General features: G+C 41.1%; 1 protein-coding gene across 5 annotated transcripts in view; it reads right to left on the bottom strand.

Moving 5' to 3' along the window:
• Positions 1–10,677: 10,677 nt before the first annotated feature.
• The window catches only part of TMEM131L (transmembrane 131 like), a 79,247-nt gene continuing 62,559 nt past the window's right edge, over positions 10,678–27,365 (bottom strand). For 3 of the 5 annotated variants that reach the window (XM_085058540.1, XM_085058541.1, XM_085058543.1), the window contains 13 exons: positions 26,953–27,138; positions 25,924–26,073; positions 24,773–25,389; positions 22,627–22,781; positions 21,219–21,343; positions 19,509–19,666; positions 18,419–18,604; positions 17,299–17,377; positions 16,175–16,260; positions 14,732–14,852; positions 13,520–13,608; positions 12,554–12,696; positions 10,678–11,090 (listed from right to left, as the gene is read on the bottom strand). In XM_085058540.1, the coding sequence (XP_084914666.1) occupies positions 10,812–11,090; positions 12,554–12,696; positions 13,520–13,608; positions 14,732–14,852; positions 16,175–16,260; positions 17,299–17,377; positions 18,419–18,604; positions 19,509–19,666; positions 21,219–21,343; positions 22,627–22,781; positions 24,773–25,389; positions 25,924–26,073; positions 26,953–27,138 (2,374 nt within the window). In that variant the 3' untranslated portion in view covers positions 10,678–10,811. The remainder of the gene's footprint in view (positions 11,091–12,553; positions 12,697–13,519; positions 13,609–14,731; positions 14,853–16,174; positions 16,261–17,298; positions 17,378–18,418; positions 18,605–19,508; positions 19,667–21,218; positions 21,344–22,626; positions 22,782–24,772; positions 25,390–25,923; positions 26,074–26,952; positions 27,139–27,365) is intronic. The other 2 variants (XM_085058542.1, XM_085058544.1) reach the window with 1 other exon arrangement.

Below are 27,365 nucleotides of genomic sequence, written 5' to 3'. Positions count from 1 at the left end.
CAGATCTTCGTCTTTCCAACTATCAGCCTTACTCAGGCCAAATTCTTGCCATCTGAAGAGGACCAAAACCTCCCTGGGAACCTATCAGGAGTGAAGGACACCTCTAGCAGGGAAGGTAGTGATGGGGGAGCTGCTGGTCTCAAACAACCACGCTATAATCAGCTCAGGAAGCCTTTGGAAGTCACAGGCAGAGCAAGAGCCTCACCCAGTTGCGCTGGAAGCATGGGGAAATGTGAGCTCCACCATCATGCCCCAGAGCCATGTCCTGGTTTGTCCTGAAAGACTTGCACTTCCCACTCCAGAGTTCAGCCAGGGGTTTTCCTTCCCCTCCAATTCTTGTTTTTCCCTGCAACTTCTGGTGTGCAAGAAAACAACTCTGTAGATAAAGCCACGCCTTTAGCAGTGCATGTACTCTGCAACCGGATGAATCCCTCACGAATTTTAAAGGGAAAATCAGATGGGTACTGAGGCACTGCAGGGCAGCCTGTCTGGAGCAGAGCTTGATTGGTCCCTCTCCTCCAGGGTGGAAAGTCAGAAAGGCAACAAGATCCCCTAGCTCCCAGTCCCCACCAGTGGGAAAGCAGCTGAGAGCTGGTTCCCTACAACTGCAAACATCCAATCTACCCTGCACATTTGCAGGACAGCAGAACAAGACTGCTCCAGCACACAGAGGGACTGGCTTTGCCTGGCTCTGGGAAGCCAGAACCTTCTGTTCAAGAGGCCTGTGGCAAGGGGAAATCACCAAGACAAGCTGTCACCATTGCTCCTTTTCCTGCAATAAGCAGGACAATAAGGAAGTTCAGGGAAGATACACCATGACTGCTCCAGTTTCATTGCAAAGGGAATTTTTTCAAGGGCTCCCTAAACCTCTGTAAATGCTCCTGCAGCTAAGACACAGAACAAAATTAGGTGCTTCTTCTGGACAAGCTTTCTGAAGGAGCCAGGTGATTAGGAGCTGGATTAAGCCTTGCAGAAAATGTGGGCAAAGAAGTGAGTGAGCATTTAAGCACAGGATACTGTCAGAGATGGATGATACTGTCAGAGTACCAGCTGTGCTGAGACCTCCTGAGCATACTCAGAAGCAGACACAGAAATCCAACAGGAATTATGGTATCCAAACTCCAGGGTCTCCAGATACCAGTGTCAGTTGAATATGGCACATCCAAGAACTAAATGCTAAGCACTTACGCGTCTAAAAAGGCAGCAGAATCCTAAATTTTGCCCAAGTCTCTGTCTTGGTTGCCACTGTGGTAGGACTGTTTTTTAATTTTTAAAGCACTTCACAAATGTCACTAAACGTGACTTGCTAGTATCTACACTAGCACCTAAATGTAGATACCCTACATCTACCTACCAAAAGAAAGCTGACATTCTTTCTTTCTCTCTTTGTTTCAGGAGATATATTAAAGTCTAATAGGTAAGATGAAATTCAAGGAAAAAAATCCCTGCCACAAATTTTTTGCAGTTTTTGGAGATGACATTGACATTCAGCTTCATACTTAGAGTTTCTAGAAAGCTCCGTCAACTCCAAGCTCTTTTGATGGGGAATGCAGGGGAAGAGTACCATTACCAGATCCAGAGATTTCTCAAGTGTGCTTATATTTCCATCTCCACTGCCAAAAATACGCTTTTCCATCAAGCTAACTAAAAGGTTAGCCTTCTTAAAAACAACCATTCACATAACACACAAACCAGGGAAACAAAAGAGAAGCCCTGGGAAGGTAAGTTCCCCTAAGGTAAAAGGAGCAAAGAGTCCCAGCACACACAGCAGCATTCCCCTCCCACAGCACAGGGTTTGGCTCACAGAGCAGAGCAGCAAGGCACCAGAGAGTGGCAGACTGCAAACCAGTGTGCAGTGGTTGTGGAAAACAGAAGCAGCTGTTGTGCAGACAAACTAATCAAAGTCGGCATCTTGCACAAGGGCAAGCATTAGCTCAACTGCATCTCCACACAGTGTGGACTCCAAAAGGTTTATTCCAGCTTGTGACAAATGGCCTCTTCTGCCCTCAGAATAAATTGTACAACTGCAAAACAGTTTTCAGAATAAATTTTACCACTGAGGCCAGTTTTTGGGGCTTGCAGCAGCTGGCACACAGCATTTCCACCTGGTGCTAGGCAGTGCAGCAATTCCCATGGATTCAGCCGTCTTGCACATCATACATACAGCCTGTCTGAGAGACTGTGCTGCAGTGCAGAGCCTGCTTGTGCAAATCAATGTCAGGCATGCTATGGTCTGTCTTCTCCCTGTATTTTTCTAGAAATTAATACAGATACTCCTGAGTAAGCAGACTGATCTAAACAGCAGCGGATGCTGACATACTCAGACATTTTAGGAGACCTGGGCAGCTCCAGAGGATTCCTACTCCTTCCTCTCTTGAAATGCTTCCTTACCAGGCTCTCTCTCAGATCCCAGACTTGCAGACTTCTCTTAATACCTGCAGCATGTTCGAGGCAACACTGGGTCCACAGTAGTAGTAATAAAAATAATAATAAAAAAACCCCAACCAGAGCAGTCATTAGGCATTATTCACTGCAGGAATACAGGGGGGAATTTGAAATTGGCAAGTCAGTCCCATTACTGTAAGAATACATTTGGCCTGCCATCTATTAGAACACATGGCTGTGTGCATCTGGCAAGTGCTTTAAAGTTGTTCTTTTGATCTTCGCTAAGATAAAACTGTAGTATTTTGTAGGCATTTGAGAACATTAGTTACTGGACTAGTTAAAAACCACTTAACCACTTGAAACTGATGCCATCTGTTTCCTATTTTTATTCATAGAAATCAATACTAAGTTTTTTGAGGACTTCTCTAACAAACTGTCTCTATGTGGAAGATCAGTGATGCTCTGGCCAAGGCAGCTGAACTCCTGCTTGACAAGTTCACCGATAGGGCTGCTCAACTGACACAGAACTACTAAGACAAGAGGAAGCATAGAGAAGGACAGAACAAAGGCCATGTCCTTTAGCTCATCCCTCAAATCAGCTGTTCAGAAAGAATAATACTGTCTTGGTTAGATTTTAGATTTCTCCATTACAGGAATTGGCACATGAGGTTCTTGCAACCAAAATCAAACCTGCAGCTTACTGACCATCAGCCATGTCAGCCATTCTGAAAGATGCACCCAGGCCTACATTTTACTAAGGAAACTAAGAAAAAAGAGTTAGCAAATATTTCATATTCACTTAAGGATTGTGAAGCATTTGAATAAGCCATTATTTGGTCCTCAACTAATTGTAATGTATCAGTACTCAAACTGAATTATTATTAAAAACCTTTCAAGTGAATAAAATGTTTATTTTAAAAAATCCAAACAAACCCTCCACCAAACAGTGAATATGCAGGCCATCTATAAAAGGCACAATGATATCTCTCCTTAATGATATTGTGAACTGAGGGCATCCACAAGTTGCACATTGCTGTAAAATATCAAACTGGGTCATGAAGTTCAGCTATTACAAGCGAAACTCATCATTTCGCCTGTGAACCTAACTCAGAAGGCAGAAATACTTACAGAAGGAAAAGTCTTTGAGCTCAGCAGGTTGTCCACCCCTGGGCATTTCCATCAGGTCTTTGTGTCCCAGGCTTATGCTTGCTGTCAGGAGCATCCCATCCGGCAATCACAGATGGCTCAGGCCAGGCCACGCCAAGCTGTGATGTTCAAGACTGCAATCAAAATCAAAAGTGAACCCTGCAAGCTGGGAGATGGAGAACAGCTGCACTTGCTGTGATGTGTGAGTGGTGAAAGTGACAGAAAAGTGTCAGGAGAAAATTGCTCAGTCACAACTGTGCTCACCAGAGGGATGGTGTGGGAAAATCGGACAGCTGAAGCAAAAGACACCTATGGTCTGATTTCTAGCAGCCCTGGAAATTGCAGTACATGCCAAGGACACATAGACAGGAAAAAGTGTAACTTGGTAAACTAAGTGGTTTGGCAAGTGTACGAACTGCACTCAGTGCTAACAAGGGGAGCCCAAAGGCACACACAGTGCATGCCTTGTGTCCTTTGCCAACAGGAGGGACTAGGAGGTGCCGAACTGAAGGATAACAACCAAAGGAGGAAGACATGCTGGGATTAAGCAGAGGCTCTTACCAACAGAAGTAGGGCTGGTGTCTCCTCTGGTTGACAGCTGCTCGGTTGTCTGCAGAGGGACTGATCGAGGGACTTGCTGCCTACCAGCAGGCAGCTCTGGAAAGAGCCGATCTGAACAAAAATGCCATTGAGCTCCAGAAACCATTCACACCACACACTGTGGGTTGTGTGGCTGAAAAGCATGGGGGAAGTCAAGGAGGAGCAAGGGCTTCCCACGCTGGTTTGAAAACAGGGCAGCAATTAGGCCATTTTCCATTCCCTCACAAGCACCATGAGCCCTGTCCAGGATGCACATGTGCCATCACGAGATGGGCTGGAGGCAGAATGAGCCAGCCTGCTCACAAGCAGCTGGAGGAACACTGCTGAGATGCTGCCTTTCTCCTAAGAATGCAGCTGATAAGAGAGCAATAAGCTCCACTGTCTCACAAGTCTGAGGAGAGTGGTGAGAATGGCACAGCATTTCCTGACATTTCTGCAAGCTTCCCTTATCATCTTCCACATCTGGTTTGCACTATTCAGCATTTCCTACACCACACTGCAAATCACCTTTCATCTAACAAGACTGTGTTCAGCAAATAAAGTGAAACATTTTTATCACTAAATCAGAACCAGCCATGGTAGCAGGTTCTTGTAAAGCACTGATGGACAACACTTGTAAAGCACTGCTGCAACACCTCAGCATTGTGTGAGAAGGAGGTAATTTCTAATTTTGAAATAGCCCTGCACTGTTATTGAATATTATTTCTAATATGGAAATAGCACCTGCTGACACCCAGGGAAGGCAGCCCACCTTCCATGTCTCTGTCTCTGAGAGCTGGAGCAGGGTCTAGGCACATGCTCCCCCCACAGCTGTGCTAATGAAGACGTGTGAAAGCATTAGCTTCCCTTCACAAATTGTACATCCAGTCAAAATTAACACCAAATGGCTCCTAGCAAACGGATCATTTTTCCAGTGTAGTTGGAGAAGTCTGGCACAGTCTGTCAGCCCATGGGTACAGCAGCCATAACCCAGAGCATGGCAGGGACAATCATGGGTATAATCTGCTGCCTTCTCAAAATCCCTGAACAAGAACTGACTTTACTGAAGAGGATGGGGCCTTTTTGGTCACTCATGGAGGTGATGTTGTCCTTCCAAGAGATGCATACATATGTGCTCAGTTGCAAGCCAAGCACATCGCTGACAGTGACTAAATCACCACTTTATGCCAGAGGAGAAGCTGGAACACAACAGCTACAGCAGTTCATCTGGCACTGGTTTGTACACTGGACAGGTCCCACATTCCAGGCCAGCATGGTCCCTGCACGTGCAGGTTGCTGGCAGCCTCCAAGCAATAAAAACTGCAGAGAGGTGCATGGGGCCACACGGAATAACCAAACCTCCACTGCCTCTAAACACGGCTGCTAAAACCCCAAACAGCCTAAGGAGTAGCTCCCACATACAACCAGGAGAAAAATCCTTCAGGGCAACCCCAGGGTTAGAAGAGGTTTGAGGGGTTGTGCTGCTGTTGCTGAAAAATGCAATAAATTAAATACAGCAGAGCAGAAAAAGCGAGCTGCACAGTGTGTGGCCCACAGTTACAAAGGAGGTGCTTTTGTCAAGCTGGCATGGACAGGCAGATTTTGCAGGGAAACTCACTCTAGAGATGGAGGGAGGAAGAGCAAGGTTCAGCTTGCAGTAGGCGGGGAGTGCCTACGTCCACACATTAGTAATGAGCTGGGGTGTGTGAGCCTCCAGGACCTCAGCTGCAACACCACCTTGTAGGGCTAGGACAAGAAATCCTCTTCCCTGCTCTGCTGTCACTTGCTCATGATGGGGCAGAGCAGAGCTCACCCACTGTCTTCCACTCCTCCACATCCCTCAGCTTCCAGAGACAGGAAGCATGGCTGGAACTTGCCCAGCAGAGCCTCCTCCAGTGTAGGACTGGGCAACTACCCCAAGCAACACCAGGGACCTCCTTCTCCTGCTGGGACACTGACCTCTGCCAGCCTCCTGCCTGCCAGAAAGGCAAGGTGAGTGTTGCATTGCCATAGGGACAGAGTAGGGCTATGGTGGCACAGTAGTCCTGGGGAGACAGTGACCCTTCAGTCCACACAAGCATGTTGCAGAAGAGCATGTGATAAACCCTGCCCTGAGCCTTTTTCTCCAAAGAAGTAGTCAGAGAGACTGAACGATAGGACAGGGCAATCAAAGACAGAAGTAAAACGCCCATGGTGACAGCGAGGTACCACTGTGCACCAAGTATTTGAAAAGGGCAAAAGTAGATGGAGGTGACTCAGTCACTCAGAAAAATAAACAATGGGTGTTTCACAAGGATGAAAGGGAAGAAAACAATTGCTGGAAAGCAACGCCCAACCTACTACTGTAAATATCAGCTAGGCGCTTACCTGGTATGATGGCAATGCCAGCTCTGCAGGCACCCGTGGAGCTGTGGAGGCTACGACTTTCCAGGAGTCACTGAGACTTCTCCAGAGGCAGAAAGAAGTTGTGTGGTGGAGCTGCAGGCACTGCCAGCCCTAGTGTAGGTGGTGAAAAGCTCCCTTGTTTCCTCCCCTTCCGCTGTCTTCAGAGGATTCCGTTAACAGCTCTCCAGTGAACTCATTTGCCCCCTGGCAATCAATCAGATCTCTCACCTGCCCTCAGAGCTTTTAGGCTCATTCTGCCAGTGTTGCTGCTTGCTGGTCATTGCATCTTTCAGCAGCTGGAACAGTCCTACAGCTGTAGCACAGATCTGCCAATAGCCACCGTGTTTGTGACAAATTCACAGGAGCAAGCAACAGCAAGCAACATCTGAGCCTGCCGTGGTGCCAGGCGCTGTCCCCCACAGCCGTGAGCCCCGCAGGCAGGATCTGCAGTGCTATATGCAGCTCAGCCAGGCCTGTCTGCTGCTCCCAAGGAGTTCTGACCAGGCTCCCAGGCCGCACCAGTGGCAGCCCAAATCCCTCTGTGCAGAAGCAATCTCAACACTGTACCAGCCCCACTTACCAACAAACAGTGGCAGCTGAGCACTCACCTCTCCTACAGGGACACTGTGTTGGATGCTCCCCTTCCCACAGCTTTACAGTGTAATGCTGTGAGGGGCTTGCTGCAGTAAGGCTAGGGCAGGCAAATATCCCTGCTGGAGATTTTGGCTTTGTCCACATGCTGTCTCTCATAGTACCAATAAACCTTCAGGAAATGTGCCAGGAATATTCTCTGGCTCTATAATGGCAATACTGGCCCAACCAGGCAGGCTTAGCCAATACACCCCGTGAAAATCAAGGGCAGTGATAACATAGTATCCCTAGCTCTCAATACACATGGTAAGAAGCCACAAACCTGCTGGGAGCAGAAACCTGGACACTGGACAGCAGTGGCTATCACTTCTCCCCAGTTCTCTTCTTGGGAAAACAGTCAATCTCAGAGACTATGTGGTGCTCACACTGTGACAGAAGCCAATACTGAATGCTTGAACTGCACCCATGGGGATCTTTCCCCCTGCTCTATCATCAGTCCTACTAGTGAACTGTGCAAGCTATTGCTCCTTTATGCTATTTTTGGTCTTCCCTTTCCAATTTTAAGCATTTCTTTGGTTAACCAAGAACTTTTGCTGAAGTCTCTTATAAAAAAAATGTACCAGTTTCAGAGAGATCAATGAAGCTCTCAATGCTGCTATAGGCACAAGGCAAGAAATTAGAAATTACTTAGCTCATGACAATGTCTTTAGAGCAGCCTCTCCAGTTCACTCCAGAATTATAATCACTTTGGTACAAACCAATTATTTATTTCATCTTTCCCTTTACTGTAGGAGGAACGGCTTTTAACTGAGCCCAAACCCACTTGCTTTCAAGTGGATTGCTAATTAAGCTACAGCTGTCTCCTGATGGCAGCAATTATTTCTAGTAACCTTAAAGAGCTTGTTACATTCCTTAGTTATTGTTATGAAAAGTTATATGAAAAACTTTGCCTAATACTACACAGCTTCCTGGGGAATTACTTCTTGATCTGTTCGGGTTTGATTAAAGGGAATGATTGTTTCCTTTCTTAGCAGTATTTCTCAAGCTTTTTGCAGCTCATTTCCCTTGCCTTTTGCTGGCACTTTTAACAAGTCTGACCAAATTTTTCAGAGGTCTTCTTTTCCAGACATTTCTATCTGGTTTTGCTCTCCCTAAATTCTCCAGTGCCTTTGCTTGGTTTATTGCATACTTCTTTTCCTCTCTTTTCCAGTCATTTGTTCTGTTTAGACCATACACTTTACTTACAACAGGGACTCAGTGCCTATCAGAACTCCATGAGGTTTTGAGGTTATTGTTATAGCTCGTTGCAGATATAAGAAATGCACGTCCTTGCACTGGAACTTGAGAAAAAGCCTCACTTCAGTGCACAGAAAATAAGGATGTCCTTGAAACATTCAACAGAATTAAGAGAATAAAGTGCTTTCCACGTCCTCCCCTCTCTCCTGTGCCTTTTTATCCAAAATCCATGCACACTATACAACAAGAAATATTATCCAGGGAATAAAGAACTTCACTGAATTTCAAACCAAAGGATCACTTTTTAAAAAAAATCTGTATTTATTGTGGTTTTTTCTCCCACTCTATTCCTCCTGAAGTCTCCTACCATAGGCAAGAGGTGCACAGAAAGCATGTCAGTGGTTATGACTACTTCTCATGGCTTAGTACCAATTTCAGGAGCAAAGTTCATAGGAACATGTGAACTTTCCTTCAGAATCACAAGCAATTACGATTAAACTCAAGTCAAACAGATTCCTGCTCAGCACAACACATCATGGAAAGCAGCCAAAGACTCCAGGTGCTAGTTCCTGATCAAGCAATTAAAACACCACAGTTTGGAGAAGCATTCAGTGACGATCCCATATTTCTGACATCAAAACCAAAGGAAGGCTTAGGAGCACCTTCTGCACAAGCAATTAGAGCAGGTAAATGTAGCAGCTTTTGAGTTTGCCAACCAGCCCCTAACTGCCTTCTGAGTTAACCCAAACACACATGAAAGCGTAGCTGGCAGGGTAACTTTGAACAAAGCTTATTTTGCAGGAACTGCTGATTTACTGAAACAAACCTTTTGCGCAAATGTGCTGTTTCTGCTAAAATACTTCAAGCCCTGGGATGGTATTTCTGGATGAAACCAGCAAGACAGAGGAGCTGGTCCGATAGCTCAGCAATGTGGTGAGACTGGCAGGGCCAGATTTTAGGTCTGAGAGCTCAGATTACGGAGTAGCCTTGCATGCAGGCTGTGAACTATTTTGCAGTGCCTTTTCTGCTCTGCCTTCAAATAAAAATTAATAAAAAAGCCTTGATTTCTTATTGTCAAACACTGCTCTTGTCTTCCAGCCACCCTGTCAGCAAAGGGCAAGAGGAAATTAAGTAGAAAAAAGTAAGGAACTTGCTCAAGCTCGCAGAATCCTCAAAGCAGTGTCTGGACCCTGGTGGTCTCTAGTCTGTCTGACCTCTCACAAGGAGAAGGACTGCCACCACCGCCACAGCAGGTCACATGTGGCTTCGTTCAGCCACATCACGAACATCAAGCAGATTTGTCCACCTGTTGAGGCACCTGTCCTCCTGCAGCATCACCCTCCAAGGGACATCTTTCTTCCTCATGTTCAGCCTCCCAAGTGGCAATCCATGACCACTGCCAGTTGCCATAATGCCTGTGGCCACAACACAGAATTTGGTTCTGCCAGCTCTGTGGCTCTTCCTTAAGCAGTTGTACAAGACTGCTACTGGATCCACCTTCACTCTCTCTTCAGGCTTAACAAGCGCCCTTGTGCCAAAGACATCTCTGAACCTAAGGGAGGCCTTCCCCTCCTGCTGATGTCCAGACACACTGCCATGTCAGAAGAAAAGGCTCTACAGGTAGGGTAAACAGAGACAGCTTGCATAATCGACTGAGACCTGGCATGGGTGGCAGCACTTCCTCAGCTACCTTTCCCACCACAGAGTTTCAGTCTCCTAAAATGAGCCAGAGCAATACCATTCTGTTTTGGAGAGTGGTGTGAACTCTGCTCTCAAAGAAACATTTCTTTCAGTTCAAGCTTTGGCATTTTAAACAAGTGCAATTAAATGCACTGAAAATGCTATTGAAACATGAAGGCTAAAAATATAAACACAAAATGCCAGGAGTCACTCACAAGAAAAGTTCCTGAAAGAAATGCCCACTCACCCACACTGCACAAGCGTAACATTGCCCAAGTGACAGCTTGAATTTTGAAGCCAGATAAACAAGCCACAGTTCAGCCTTTTTTCTACTGCTTTAAGTTTGCACTCACGATCAACTATGTCAGCACTAGAAGTGGCACCATTTGGAAATTCTCTGATCTGCATCAACAGATAGATCTCCAGTTCCTGCTTGGTACAGATGCAATTACTTAGAGGTGTAAGTTTGTACCTACAAATGCTAAACCACTCAGTTTATACCACAGAACGTAAACTTCAGAAAAAACATGTGCAGTACAGGTTCATGGATGCTCTTCGGAACAAATACTGTTCTTATTCATGAAAAAAAATTGAATTTTAAATTTATAGCCTTCACCTGACAATAACAGCATCCTGAATATGCTGTGCTTTTTAAAATGCACTGAATGCTCAGACTTCCGTAAAAAAAATTTATTTTCAATATAAAAGTGCCAAAATATTCACCAACATTGTAATCTATTCAGCAACCAGCTTACTCTAGTAATCAAAATCGCAAGCATCTTTATTCACATTTTTAAATCAAATTCCTTTCACACGTTTCCACAATAACCCGAGTCCCTCGAAAGTGGGAAATTTGCATTTCGATTGGCTGCTGTAGTCCATATGTCCAAGTTCATGTAGGCACGGAAAGGGTTAAACCTCGGATAGTATTCCTGCTTACACATAACTGCCTGGTTCTCCACGTGGGTTGAATGTTGAGTTGTGGCACTGACGGGGCAGCAGCTTTCATAAACATCACTCTGAGGTGCCCAGATGGAACCAAAAAGTCCAGACATTGGAGACAAGCTTCGGGTGCTTGAGAGGTAGGGCTGCAGAGCAAGATAAAACCATCATGGGAAACGGCAACATGGACTATTTGCCAAAGAAAACCTGGAAACATAGTACTAAATGGGAGGGAGGAAGCAGCATTTATGCAGAAAGCTTAAGAAATCCACAAGCAGAAAATTACACAGGGGTTTACAAAGAAATATGGCTGCCAAAAATATTACAGCAGCATTAACTAGTGTCTGTGTGTGTTTAAAGGACCCTCACTGAATGAAGCTGTATGAGATCCTCCCTGAACAGCATAGATATTCCTGTAACAACAACATACTACTCAGTTCTGGTCAGGCTGTTAAGGAAAATAGAGGAGAAATGGAAGACACACAAAGATCACCATGCATACTTAGAGAGCTAAAATTAAAATAGAAGGATGCCTAGAAATGACAAGAAAAAGGCTGAGTATGTTTCAGTCCAGAAACTCTGCATGCTGGGAGCAGAAAGAGATATTCAGTGTGAAAAATGAGCCTATAATTGGGAGCTAGGGAATTTAGTTAGAAAATTTTGAAAGCTTATAAAGAACCTCCTGGAGGGCAAGATATGTTAGTCTGCAAGGAAGTCTCTCAGCAAAGGTCATGGAAGTCTTGGGACTTTTAAAACTGAATGAAACATTGAAATGTATCATGGAGAAAAGCTCGCCAGGGAAATGAACTGAATTATCGAATGCATTTTCCAATCTCTACCTTCTGTGTTTCCTGGCATTCCTGAATAAAATATGAAATAAAGCCATGTTTATTTTAAGAAAAAGTCTTCTACTACTTTTGCCACGTTTTAACACAAAAGAATTTTTATTTTTACAGTTGAAAATATTTCTTGCCTTATTTGGTTTCTTTTATTCAAAATAAACTTACAGCAAATGAAAAAAAAAAGTCAAAATTCTAAAATAGAGGATATGAGCATAAGGGAAGGCAGTTACAATTAAAGACCACACTGCACTACGGGATGACATAAACATGGCTAGTCCAGAGTGTAACAGGTCAAAGTCAGGATTCTGAAATCTGCACAAATCCAGCTTAAATCACTTGGATTTCCTAGTGAAAAAAACCCTGTCAAAGTCACTGAGAGCAGCTGTCCATTCAGCTCTTCAATTTTCAAATCTCTGGATTTTGCTGTCAGCGCTTTATGGGTTTTACCCTCAACTAGATAAGTTGATTTTTGACAGAAAAAAGTCTCAGTGGACTACATAAGCCCAAAATGTGTTTCCATATGTAAACTGATTTTAATCAATTTTCAGGCAAAAGGATCATCTTAAACCTTCACAGACAAGGTTGGTAACATCCTTGACAAACAGGTGGGAAAAACCTGGGCTACCAATGCCAGCATTAAATACATACATCAGGCTACTTAAGATTCATGAAGAATATGCGAGCAACAGGTACGGAAAAGACAGGAATACACTAGGAAGGCTTTGAAAGAGCATGTGAAGGCAGCGCCTCACAGTGACAATACTCACTGTGGAGTTGACATAGCTGGCAGGCTCCCAGGCAGGTGGCATGTTGGGAGGAGCATTCCAGGTGGAGGGACAGTTCTGGTCAATGAAGGCTGTATTCTGCACTGCTGCAGTACCTGGGAAGCCACTGGGGTAGTTCATGTTTTCTGCAATTTATAAAATCAGGAAGAAAAACTAAGGCTTTCACAATATAAACACTACTAACATTTCTGTGGAGTAATGTTGACTCTTCTTGAGAGTGAGCCAGGCTGGGACTGACCTAACACTCCAGTTAGCTCCAGGGTAGCACAGCAGAGAAGGGTATCAATTTCTGTCAACAGGACTACCACTGTATTAGGGACCCACTAACAAATTGTTATCAGAAGGACAGGATAAAGACTTGGCAATCCCTCTGCTGGAGAAAAGAGTCTTTATTAGACAGAACATGCATGGCAGAACCTACCCAGGCCTCACTGCCAACATGTCTCAGCTCTAAGCACCCAAGGGATCACCGTGCTGCCTGGGATACTGCAGTCTGGCCTTTAATTATTACTTAGGTAGGTAATGCTAAAGAATTCTAGATTGCTGCCAGTGTGCTTCCCAAGCCAAGAAACTCTAGCCTGGAAAGATAATTGGTCACAAGAGGCCTTGTATTTCACACACTGGAAAGCAGAAGCCTGCCAGAGGGGAAACAAAGAAAATTGCGCAAAAAGATATGTGTAATTCTGTAGGCACAAGCATTTATCTCTATTCCCTCAGAGAGTCCTGCATACTGCCTTTTCAGGCTTAATAATTCTATACAAAGGCCAATCTTCACATTCACCACATGCAGTCATTGTTTATTACTACAGAACACTCAGCTGGAAAACAAAGTCCACTTAAGCAATGAACACCCATATGTGTATAGACCAGCTTAGCTTTTTGTTCTATAAAAGGCGAGAGGAAAATAGCCATGCTCTGTGACAATTCATAAGCTTTTTTTCATCTTACCTTCTGGGAAAGCACCATATTCATTCATCTCTAGTGGACAATACATGTTGGAAAACTGGCTGTCACAAGCTGCATTCCAGTCAATGAAGCTGTCCCAAGAAAAAGAAAAATCTGTTGTCAGAAACAATTTGCAGAACTTCTGAAATTTATTTAGTAATACTTATTTAATGTAAAGCTGTTGGATGCAAAATGCCTGTAACTGATCATGAGGGTTTTCACATTCCGCTTGTCAACATTGCCAGTATCTGCTCTGCGCCACTACATAATCACAGCAATCTCTCTCACAAAGACACCTTTTTCCTCTGGGAAAATTAACAACTTGTAATGACGCTACCAGAGTCCTGCAATGCCTGACTGGGTTCAACTTTTTCCTCTGTAAAAAGAAAATAACAGTACTTCTCTCCCATAATAATGGGTAATGTGATTTGAGGTGGTAGAAGAAGACATAACACATTCTCAAGCATTCAAATGCTTCAGAATAGCAATTAAAATGGAGATTTCTATTTTCCCAACCAAATAAGATGAAGTCCTGGTTAACAGTCCATTTTCTAAGCTACACATTGATTTCTATGGATTATACTTTAATTAAAATAATTTCAAAGCTAGGTGGTGGCAGAATATTTCTGCTCACTAGTTTGTGGCACATCTTTCATTAGTCAAATTTGCTGTAAGAGCAGTGTAAAGTACAAGAATTAAACAAGTTCCTTACTATGGGAAGATCAACCCAAATATTCATGGAGCCTGAAACATACCAACTTGTATCCCTAAACCACCTTTATGCTGGAATATTTGTCTTTTTATAACAATGTATGTTCATGCCATTTAACAGAAGCACACACTGCATAACATACCAGGTGGCATACAGAAGCCATGTGTTTAGCATGAGGGCAATGAATTTCAAAGCCAGGCCCTCTTCCTGACCATGCAAAAGAAGTGAAAGGAATCAGTAGCTTTCCAAAATGTATTTAATTAAACTTGAAAGAAGTTCTAGAATATCTATAATATGAACAGGAACATCAGTGAATTTGCCTTAGTAAAATTAATCATGATGTTTTTGTGGAAGAGCATTAACAACTAGAACAAAGACTTAAGTGGCAACAAGAATTGTAACTATCCTCTGCCTTACAAATATTATGAGTCAAACACAGTCCTCTGCATTACACAAGCCTGAACAAAGCATTATCTGTACTTTTTACACAAAACATAACTTGCCTGTTGTGGACAGAGGGGGTTTCTTGGATCATGCATGGTATATTATTCTCAAGGTTGTAGTTCAAACTGTTTGTCACGCAGACTGGCTGGGCAGGCCACAAGTCTCCTGTTGGGTAAAGACCTAAAAAACGAAAGGGGAATGAAATGCAGAGCAACAGGAAGGAGACTCCACAAATTCTGTCACACTGACATTTTATGCTCAGATCCCCAATAAGGTTTGTCTGCTAGAGAAAAAATCCAGTTACTCAGCAATTTTTTTTGTGATGAAGGTCTGTCTTTAAACAAATCTGAAAACTTCTATTTTTAAAAAAATATATATGTAAGGCTTGAACTGAGAAACTGAAATTCAATAAAACATGGCAAGAAACTCCTACAGAGGGTCCTTAAGTGTCAGTTGCCAATGACGAGGTGACACACTTCCACACAGCAGGACAGACAGCAGGGATGCAATCCCCACTGGCTTCCTTGTCCCCACCCCTCAGTCAGTTAACACCTCTGAAGTACAACTGCACAAATACAGCAGGAACAGGGTCAGGTTTTTAACAGACTGAAGCCATTCCCAACCAGACAATTTGTAAACTCATTAAATGCTGTATTTAGCCCCTAGGGCAGATATTCATTGGGCTGCTCTCCATGCACTAAGTGCCCTGACTGCCCACAGATACTTGGTTCCTATCAACTCTGTGAGAACTGGCAGCTGGAGAAAGGAAATGTCCAAATGAGCAATTTCCATGAGACAATGGTTGCAAAGCTGGATTTATTTCATTATTTCACACCACACATATTAATATTGCTACAATGGAAAAAGGTTAATCAGCATTTGTATTCTATCAGACACAGGTTAAACTATAGCAGAAGGGCAGGGAGTGCTGAAGCCCACAGAACCGTATGTCCTGACCAGCTTTCAAACTCCACCCCACCGTGTAGCATGATGCCTTTATGAATCCCACTCAAAAAGCTGATATTACTTCCCTCTGAGAAACAAACAATGAAAACTCAAGAATTTTAACATCGCTACACAACCTCACTCATTATTGCTTTCAAAGAGAGCAAGTCCCAGCTGTGGAAATTTAGAGAGAAAAATGGTCATGTTTGATTTGATGCCAAACTTCACTTTAACATAGCAACCAGTGCTCTTTATCTCCCAAGTGCATTGCTTCTGGACATTAATCTGTGTAAAGCAAGAAGATGAAAAAAAAGAAAGAATATCTAGAACATGAGTTGAAAGCTAAACGCTGTCTTCACACAGAGAAGATGCTGCAAAAATCATCAAGGTTATAAGTAAAAACTGTCAAGGTTTTAAGCCTCCATTTGCTAACTTGCTTAGAAGCAAGTTCTAGTGATGATATGTCTATCAAATTGGTGCATGCAAGTGTTATTAGCAACATCACTAAAACTGCTTGATAAAGTGTGAAAAAAACAGCTTCAGTTGTTAATACTGACCTTTATTTTTGTCAGGATCTGCAGCTATGTCAGTGAAATTGGGACATAAGGTTTCAGGATATTGGGGGATGCTGTTCATGTCTCTGCTGAATGAAAAGAAAATTTAATTTTTTAAGTCTCATAATCCAAACTATTTCAAAGGAAATATACAGAGATGTAAAAAATATTCTAATGACCATCACGATTTGCTATTGCTTTCCCACTGATCGGATTTTTCTTATTTTTGAATTAGCACTGCAATTTTTAAAAGTTTTTTTTTTCCATTTAAAAGCCAGTTACTTATCAGACATGAAAATGAATAAAATTAGTACACCTTAATTGCCCCATTTTTATTATCCAAGTATCAACCTATTGCAAATTAATTCAACAACTCTTCTCTAAAACTGAGAAAAAAGCTACAGTTCATTAAGATCAGTAGGACCTCTCAAAATGTTTAAACAACTGTCAGGTAAGTTCACTTTTATGTCCATGAAGACATACAGAGACACATGAGCGTCAATTTGATATTCATCAAAACCCATCAAAGAAACTAGTCAAAATGAATAAAAGGAAACATTTTCAAGCACCAGAATCCCAAAGGAAAAGGATTGGATTATTTCTCCGAGTGAAAACAGAGAATAATGAATGAGAAGTGAAATGAGGACTCAGTAATAAAAATCGTAGATGCTACTTCCATTAAGTAAAGAGGGAGAAAGGAATGTGGGGGAAGGACGAATCAATTTTCATGCTGTATATCCTAGGAGAACATTATTCCCATTAAAAGAAGAGCATCAACTTGAAAGTCTTACTCCCACCTTTAAAAAAAACCCCCTTACTACTTTAATGGAACTAAGCAGTAATGAAAATGTAGTAAGTTGCTAGGATCTGGAAGAAGTGAGAGTGGAAAAACAATTTCCATCTATTTTCCATTTGGAAACTTTTATTGTATTTATGCAGCATAATCAATTTTGCTTGTATCTTTTCATGTAATGAAGAAGATTCTTCTTCCAACCAAGTAAGTACAATCAGATTTTCATAAAAAAACTACAAGATAACAGGTAGGTATTATTTATCAAACTGAGACAAGACTTCAAGTTGGTGTTGCTTCTTTAATGCCTTACATGTGCAGATTCAGTTTTTTTTACCTGGTATTGCAGATGTTATGAGACAGATTTAGAGTGATAGGAGTTTCAGATGGAAAATCATTTTGTGAAATATTCTCTCCTAAAGAAAAGAATGACTGTGAAAATCAAAGATCCTAAAAAAAAGAAGTATGCACAGAATATACATACACACAAATAGAATCATCAATGGTGTTAATCAAGTTTTCTTTCAGACTGGATTATCACTAACTGCATAAATTTCAACGCATGCTACCTAGGTCTGTGGTCTTAAAATATGTTTTATGACTTAGAAGAGATTACCACACTCTTAATGGAGAGGTTTCTTGTTACAGTCAAATTAATTTTGAATTAAGAATTACTTATTTTCTTTTTTTTAAGAGGCATTATAATTCGAGCAAACAGAAAAGTCATACACCCATGATTAGTTATCTATTAGATCACAGGTTCAGATACATCACACACTATCACTTAGTAATGTAAAGTTTTATACATACACAAATATACATGTAAGTTTCTGCACATTTTCAAATAATTCAAACCATTTTCTTCCAGGTACCCAAAGCTGGGTTTGCTGGTGTCACTTCAGCACTTTAAAATTTACTTCTAGTACCACATCACTGTGGGTAATTATGGCAGTGACTTTCAACTACTTTAACGATACTCAGGCATTCAAAAATTGCAGTAATGAACCACGGCTCCCATTTCTCATACTAGTCAAGTAGCTCAGGTCTCCTGGTTACTTATGCCGCAAATACACCTATACAAACCCAGCATCCTCAGATCTGAACTGCTTTCACATATTCCTCATTTGTGCATTATTTGAATGGCCATAACATTTTAAAAATAATAATGTGATGAAACAAATTCAAAGGTAGAAATTGCTTTGGCTAGTGACTCTCAGCTCTCCCATCTTTCCATGACAACTAATTGTGCATATTCCTCAGTGAGAAGCCTGACAGTCATGTTCCTCTCCATGAAACTTGTGGTACTTCTGGTCAAGTAAAAAGTTCTTAAAATCTCTCCTTGTTTGTCTAAGAGGTGCTCTACAAAGGACAAATTATGCCATGGTAGCCCTTTCCATTCAGCAGGAAGGTTATAGCTTTGCCTGCTACTGTGAAGAGGTGATATTTGCAAAACTTACTGGATGGAAAAAAATGCCTGGTAGTGATCACTGGCTTTTTATCTCCATCTGAACTGCTGGTACTGCTCCAGCTACCCCAGCTCCCACGACTTGCACGAACACTTCCTGATGAACTTCCACAATCTGAGCTTGAATCAGAACAAAACTTCTCCAAACACTTCTTTTTGGACCTCTGATAAAAGTTTTCTAGATAAGTTGAAAAAAAAAAACAACCCAATCAAAAACCCAATACAACGTTTAAGAAAGTCTTTTCGGGGAAAGGTCATCTGAAACATGAATTTACATGGATTCTCTGAATTTACTGATGAGAGGGAAAATAATATTTACTGATAGCTTCAGTAACTATAGCAGCCCCTAACACGAGGAGCTTCCAACCTACGCAATGTCCCAGCAAATTGAATGCAAGTCAGAATATTGTGCAGATACAGGCAATAGGTTGAAAGAGGATGTGCATACGATCCTTTGAAATATATAATTAATACTTTAAACATATCCTGGCTGTAGGAACATGCATACTAAGAGCAGTGACAAAATGTTGCAAATATGAATTCATATTCATAAGTGGTAAGAGTCTTTTCTTATTATCTCAGCAGAGATGCAAAGGACAATTCTATAGAAATTGATATCTTTCTTCAGATCTCCTCTTCCCTAAAGTCAGGGAAAACAGTTTATTAAAATCCTAATGGAAAGGCAGGAGGCAGATATCCAAACTAGTGGTGTTTTTTAAAAAATGACCTGCCTATTCTAAAATTGACCTTTGCAATCCAGTTGCTTCAGTTAATACCAGCATTCTTTTGAACACAAAAGCAGACTGTCAGTCTGTCTTTCCTTCACCAAGAACTGATGGATCATTGCTTCAGACTGACTCTTTCTAATTTTCACCACCAACCAACCCCATGGAGAAGCATGCAGAGCCCTTCAGAAGTGAGCAGGCATTATTTCAGGCACTGCATCACGCCCGTCCTGTCATCTTTGCATCAGGGCTCGAAAGGGAGAAAAGCACAGGTCTCTGAAGTAAGGAATACATCTCTACTGCCACAAAACCCACATCATGTTTCTTTCCCCATTTAAGATAATTAAGATTACATACCTGTTTCTGCCTGTATGGACAAGCTCCCAGCTTTTTGGTCTGCTTTACAATTTTCCCCGTTACTCTGAGGACACCAGGTTCTTATTCCAATATTTGCTCTCAGATCCGGCCTTTCAAATTCACTGCAGATATGCTTCAACTCACTCTGCTCAGGAACCCTAAGAGACCCACACCCCAAAAAAATATGTTTGCATTTTACATTTCATCTGCATTTTTCCTTTTCAGGCATTGAACACTTCAACTCACACAGTTATCAAGACAAAATGCAGAGGAAACAATAGGTTTGGAAGCCTTATTCCCCAGCTTGACAGAAACCTAAAAAAACCTTTCCCAAAATGCAATATCCTACCACACAGACTACTACTTCTCAGGGGGAGAGGCAAAATGACGTGTATATTTAACTCCATTCTCTAATGCACTTGCAGAAGGCAATTAGATGTTGTAGTGATAAGCAGAGTCTAGCAGTGCACAAAGATGAAGATACAAAGAAAAATGTGACCTGTGCTCATTTCACTGGTATAATTATAATTAGAATAAAATCACAATCTGAAGCAACCTTCAATTTTTGCTAGTAAAACTGAAATATCTGCATCCAATACTGTAATCAGAGAGCATTAAGGAAAAATGATATAAAAGCCAGCTGTCAAATTTCTGCACAAAGGGAACAATTCCATCTTAACTTAGAAAGTAGCAACTGCTGAAATGGTTCAAAGGACACTGAACTCCAGTATTTCACTGCTGGTTTTTTATCCTTCCTACCTACGAAGGTGTGCATCCAGCAAAGATTTACGCATGTGCTGACCTCCCACACAATGAATAGAAATTTGTGCATCATGAGGTATAACAGCCCCTTCAGATTTACAGTCTCCTTTTAAACTCCACTGACATCAATAGAACCACTCGCAATAAAAATTAAGTCTGTGAAGGCTTTGTAGGATTGTGACCTTAATTCAAAGGGCAGGGGGAGGGGAAGGAGCAGGATTTTCTCCTCAGAAGTGTTTCTATTCTAGCAGCAGTTAGTAACTAGTATTTTTTTATAATTCAAACAATTTAAATTTAAAATATATTTTAAAAATATTTTAAAGTCATTTAGAACTGACTTTAAAATGCATTTAAAGAATCCTCAGGGGAAAAAAAACTAACTTTCCACAGTGCTCACTCAATACTCTTTAGAACCTAGTGCTGCTCTAGTCTTTTTAATCATTACAGCAAAAATGCAAGCTGCTGCCTTCTTTCTACACATTTCTCATCCAAAATTGGTAAAAGACAACATTCCCTCAGCTACTCAATACAACAGATGATTCTCCTGAAGATGGAATCATTTCAATAATTTTATTTTCCTTTTTTCACTGAAAAGAATACATGACTGGAAGTCCTCTTCACAATACACAACGGGAAGTAAGCTAACCATCCAAACTTCAGAGACAGCACATTCCAGACTCTAACAGAGAGCTACCACTGCTATACAAATTGGGGTAAATTTATATACATGCAGATTAAAAACTTAATTTTTTAGATTTTTTTTTTTTTGCTGGTGATACTTAATACTGCACATTCCTAAAAATAAATGCGTGGGCCAGGACTGAAGTGAAGACTGAATTGTTCATTATTTAAACAGGTAAAGCAATCCTGACTAATGTACTATGCAAAACCTGCAGAAACATTACAGCAACTCTAGGTTTTTTCATTATTTGGTGAGGCAACACATACCTTGTAGATGTATTTACATTTTTCTTCTTATTTTTTCTGGATGTTCTATTTCTATTCCAATTCATATTTGGTACATTTCCTTCCTTTTTCTCCTGAGGTTTCTTCTTCCTATATGCGTCTTCTTGCTAAAGGCAAAAATACAAACTGAGACAATATGTACGTTATAAAATGAAGCTACCTCAGTCAATGAACTCCACTGGATTTTTCCAGCTAAATTTCTCTGGACAAAATGACCTGACCCAAATGCATAGTTACTTCATGATTTAGTGCCTTTCCACAGCACATCCTCTTTTCCAGCACCATCAATTTAACCAGCCTTTCCAAGACTCTGTCCATCAAGACAGCAAGAGACGATGAGAGAGAAATTTTTGAATTCCCAAACTTAGCATTTTCCCCTTCACAGCATCTAGCTCTGACTTTCAGGGAAATAAAAAAATGGAGAAAAAGTAAAGCAGTCAATAAAATTCCCAATGTGCTAAAAACAAAAAACATCTGCCAGATTTATGATCAGCTTGTGTGCAAGTTCAGCAGCAATAAATCCTCCCTTTCCTCAGCAGCTGGGGGGTGGGGGAAAGGCATTCATTTGAATTACAACTGAGGAAATTATGGAGTAATTTACCAACAAATACTAGTCATTTCAAAAAATGCAAGAAACAAACTGGGCATCATCAGCCACACATGCAAAGATGTTTGTAACAACAGTTCCTAAAGCAAGACTAGACCATGTCTTTTCTGACATATTTCCAAGCACTGTAAGCAATTCTTTCTTACACCTTTTTGCCATAGGATTTCTATCCAGTAGACAGGACATTAACATAATCCACATTCTTGAGTTTACTAATTGACTGATGTAGTTCTTTTCTTGTTTTACGCTGCCTGCAACAAAAGTATGGTCTGATGTGTTTCTCATGCTCAGAAATTATGGGTGAAGAATGATCAGCAACTCCACAATCTGTTAAGGGGCTTCTACCTGGTGTACTCTGAGAAATGCACGTTTCTGATACAAAGCCCTGGTTTTGGAGATCAGGTCTGAAAATGAAGGCCAAATGAAGGCCGATATGCCCACCTCCCCTCCAGAGAATGTTCCCACATCACTGGTGTGGCTGACAGCTGGCATTAGATTCCTCCAGCATGCTTGAGCCTGCTCTGACAGTAACAATCTCTGGCTGTGATATGGCTGTTTTAATTTTCACCCAAACTGTTCATCATTCATTGCATAAAGCAGAACTAATACACAAGGGATGACAGACAGCACATTTGCATACTTCCTCATTCATCTGATTTCCAGTATTTCAGATCTGTGACTCTACATAAAAACCCCTCCATACACATACATACTTATAAGTGTATACATGTGCAATAAAAAGATAATTTTAAATTTGAAAAGCAGAAAGATCACAATACAAACCTCAGAAGAAGTAATCTCCTCTTTTGCACAGCATGGAGTCTCTTCCTTAGGTCCCTTATTAATCTTTTTCTCTGTGGAAGGCTTTAAATTGATCTGTTTTTTTAAAGTCTCGCAGTTTTCTGTTTCATTCCTGAGAGGCACTTGCTGGCTATTCCCTACAATTAAATAATAACAACAGTTTATTTGGGAAGAGAAGGGGCTCCCAGTTATAACCACAATATCTGCCACCTTTATTTACAAACAGAGTTGTGTTGCTTTCCAAAACACTAGAAGAGTAACCTGTAGGCTGACAATACTAAAAATTTCCAAATCAAAAGCTAATGCTACGTAAAAATTCTTACAGCAGTTCCAGAAAGTATCTTTGTGCTGGTTCATGCTCACAAGCACACCTCTCCCAGTGCATACATAGATTACCCAAGTCCTGCTCACATAACCTCATATGAATTTGAGCTATTTGGGTCTCAGCCATGAGTCTCTAAGGTAGAGTCTGAAGCTAGAGAATACTGGGCTAAAAAACAAAGATAAAAAACCCCTGTATGCTGAATGGGGAGAAAGGACAGCTTTTACTTGGTGCTTTACCCCTCTGAATGCTCTCTGCATTCACGATGAAGACAAAGGAAAGACATCCTTTCTTTAGGATGGGTTCCACATTAAAAGTTCATTTTCTTGAGAGGCTTGTGAGGAAGAAGAATTATTTTGGTGTCACAGAGTCCAAAAGACGAAAGCCTCAAGAGGAAGCCTGCCTCAACAACTAGCTGAGTTGCTCAGTTGAGTCACAGTCCTCTGCCTGGGCCCTGCCAGGATGGACAGCATTAACTCCACCTCTGGTCAGTTCCAGGTATCTCAGAGATCTGCAACACATATACAGTGATCTGCTACAGAGACTCTCAGCTGCTCTGCATGAGAAATGTCACCAGGTCCTGAACTGGCCTTGTCAACTGGGAAAGGCCCACCCAAACATTTTTACAGCTTCCTACCAACTAACTACAACATCCCAGCTTGGAGCCAGACACTGTCTCCCCTCTGGAGCAGGCAGCCATGGGAACTGCAAAAGGAGCACATGTGAATGAAACACCAGGCAAGTGAGACTGCCAGAGCTTTAAAGAATCTTCTGTTGCTCTCCAGCATGCAAACATGTCAGTACCTGAGGTCTTGAACGCCCTCTTTGCACAAAATCAGATCTGTAACTATAATCAAGATACAAACACTGCAACGTGGTACTTTTCAGACTTAAAATATCCTACTAAATATCTTTAAACAGAGAAATACTCACATACCTGATAGGAAACTATCTTGCTTTCACCTGAGAGTGCATGCAGAGTGTACCTGCTACAGCTCACAGATAACACAATGGGAAGCAATGAGCCCATGGTAACATCTACTCAGAACAGCAAGGTCTGAAATCCTGCTGTGCTGGCTCACTCACTAAATAAACTCTGCCACAGCTACAGCAAATACCAAGTTTTCACGATTCAACCACTTTGCCAAGTGCCTCAGTAAAGCCAAGCTTCCAGAGGATACATTTTCCTATCCTGCTCTTGATTTCTCCCAGGTGTTCTTTTGCTGTTAATTGTGAGCCTAAGAAGTAAAACTTCACAGGCAGCTTTGTCCAACAATTAAAAAAAAAAGAAAAACAAGATAAAAAATACAGCTATCCAATTATTAACAGAAACACCGATCTGCAGATTCCTACAAAATGTTAAGTTCACATCATTCTGACGTCAGGTTTTTGTTATTTTGGGTGGTTTGATCAATGGAGTTCTTAATATCTGCTTCTGAATGTGCCTGCTTGGTGACTCAAGCACCATATATTCAGTGGACCTGAAAAGAGCAAACTGGGATCCTTCTGAGTATCTGACAAGGGCAATTTGTGTCTGAAAAGAATTCATGTCATAGATCTGCTTACAACTATTAAAATGCTAAGACAGAAACTTGAAATTTGTAAACCAAGCAAATTTATGATTTATGAAACAACTTGAAATGCAAGCTGCTTCCTTAGGAACGTAAACAAACAAATTACGGTGAACGCATAAAAAATACCACATCCCCTTGTACCACATAAAAAACAAAATCCTGATCACAGTGAACTCATCAGGAGATTTCACTTAGTAATTTAGACTGATAGAATTTGAAAAAAAGAGATTACCACTAATTTTTCTAGAAATTTCTTGCAGTTCTGGCTGTTGTTGAGGTGAATTTCTGGACAAGTGACTTTCAGGTAGCTTCTTGGACATCTTCACAGAACAGAACTCCTGTTCTTTGAGCTCAGCTAGATTTTCTGAAGTTTTAAGGTTAGTTTCCTTAGGAAACATACATGTTTGAAGATCTTCCTTCAGATCACACTCTGAAGAAGTATTTTTAATAAGAACTGTATTTTTCAGTGTACTTTCTTCTTTACCCAGAAAGTCTTCTGGAAGAGTTAAATTCTTGTTAACGTTTATGCCATTTGCATATTTCAGAGTTACCCAGTTCTCACTGACAACATCAGTGCAAATGTCCTCTTTTGGTGCTGAGATTTGGTTCTCTGCAATTGGATTCTGTTTCTCCTCAGTAGCTGCAATGGCACTGCCAGCTGCTGTGTTTGGTTTCTGCTTACTGTAGTAAACTGAACATTTATGTTTCTTCTGAGAGTGGCTGTAGGTCGCAGGACTTCTCTTTGCCGCACTCTGACTTCGGCTGGAAGAAGTGCCTACAGACAAGAAGCCTTTCCCTTTACCTTTATCTGAAGAACTATAGGAATCCATAAATGTCTTGCAGCTTCCCCTGGAGTAAAAAAAAAAAAAAGTAATTTGGGATTTATTTTTCTTTACAAAGCCATCATGAATTGCTTTATGACATACTGTTGTAAGAAAAAAACTGGGGGCATATTCACATGCCATGAAATTGCTTTAGGTCTTCAATTTACCATACCAGCTAAGCACATCCTGATTTCAGTGGGAGTTGAGCAAGACTAAGTATTTGCTCAGACTTCCAAAACACTGACATGTTCAGTATGACCACTCAAGATGGTCAGATATGAAAACCATCCAGGTATTTCCCATTGTTTCCATGGTTGCCACACATGGCGTATCCTTTACTTTCATCACACAGTTTTTACCTTCTGTACTACCAGGAATATACAAGATTAATAAACCCCTGAGTTCCTCCATTCCTCTTGGGTTGAGATGAAAGTTCTCTAAAACAGGCTGTTTGGAACACTGTCTCCTTTAAACTAGCCCACAGCAATATCAGAATACAGACAGAAAGCACCACTCCACAATAAACAGGGTAGAAAAAAAGAAAAAAAAGGATTTTTACTTGTAGGAATCAGAGCTGATTACGTCAACAGAGTTGCTGTTCTGCTGTGGTGAAGCACTAGGATTTGGCCTCTGTCTTGATTTCATGAACTCTGCTAGAATATATTGGGCTTGCTGGAAGGCTATCAGAATCACTCCAAGCAGGGACAAACTGCCAAAGAAAACAATAGATACTGGTGTCTACAACTTCCAGGAATATTCAGTGAAAGAGTTAAAAAGCTTCTAACTTTGTAAATGTAAAGATAGACTTTCAAATATTTTGTTTGTAAATTCTATGTAAAAAGACAGACAAGAAAACTCAAAATACAGCTTTAATGATCATAGCAGTAATTATTTTCCTGTTTTTTGTTATTGCCCTTACTAGTTATTAGCTCTATAAAATAACTCCGTCATCAACATTACAAAGAAAAAAACAGAACAAAGAAAAAGTTAATTCTAAAAGAGATAATCCTTGATTTAAAGAAACTTTAGAAGTAAGTCTCACTACAACACAATTACATCATATCATAATATGCTTCCTATCAGCCTTCTTTTCATTCGTAATAGTCATTGTCATTATTTTGGTATTTATTTAATACTGTCTCTTTCTTTTCCTAGAGAACACGCTTGCATAAAATGAGCTACAAATGCCACCATACTTCTGAACTAAAAATGTAGATGTAAAATATCCTCTCTCTCCATGGTGTATTATTGCACCAAACATATATGGATCAAAACAAAGATCTTTCTAATCCGTCAAACCACCTTCTCAATCACTCAGTGTAAGTTTCGTTAGCAGGAAAACAGAATGAGAAATTCTGATTTTTCAGATCCCTATAGCCTCTTTTTGTCGCATCTAGAACTAGGCAATGTGGTCACCACTGTTACTTCATTTGCACTCTGACTGTTTTCAGCATCCACACAAAGCAAGCAGCACCACAGTATGCCTCAGAATCTCAGTTAGGGCTGCATCAGCACAGGTGTTATCACCATGACATTCACATGCACTGCATCTTGCAGGAATTCAGGGGTGCTGTGAGGAAGGCATTACCTGACAAAGAGGACAGTGAGCCTCCAGAAAGACTCTTCCCAGCTGGGTCCTGGTACCACATCTGCACACAGCGGTAACAGGTGGTGAGGAAGAGTCACATTGAGAGTGAAGTGGAACTCCAAATCAGCAGCAGTCACCAGCGTGAGCTCACGAATTACCCATGAAGATGTGAAGTCAGGAGTGAACCTGTCAGAAAAACCAGATGGTGTTACTTTTTCATGGTAGGGCTGAATTTAATTTGCTGAATTCATATTGATTCCAAAACCACAACAACAATAACAACAAAAATACGAAAACTAATTTAATAATATTTACCCACAATTCAATAGTATTGTTAAATTACTAAAATATTGCTGGATTACTCATATGATTCATTCATTTATTCATCTGATAATAATAACAACAGTTTAATA

Source organism: Lichenostomus cassidix, chromosome 4 (assembly GCF_008360975.1).
Source record: "Lichenostomus cassidix isolate B80296 chromosome 4, HeHo_3.0, whole genome shotgun sequence".
Lineage (NCBI taxonomy): Eukaryota > Metazoa > Chordata > Aves > Passeriformes > Meliphagidae > Lichenostomus > Lichenostomus cassidix.
Note: the sequence above shows the minus strand (reverse complement) of the source record. Positions and strands in the feature narration are given on the sequence as shown.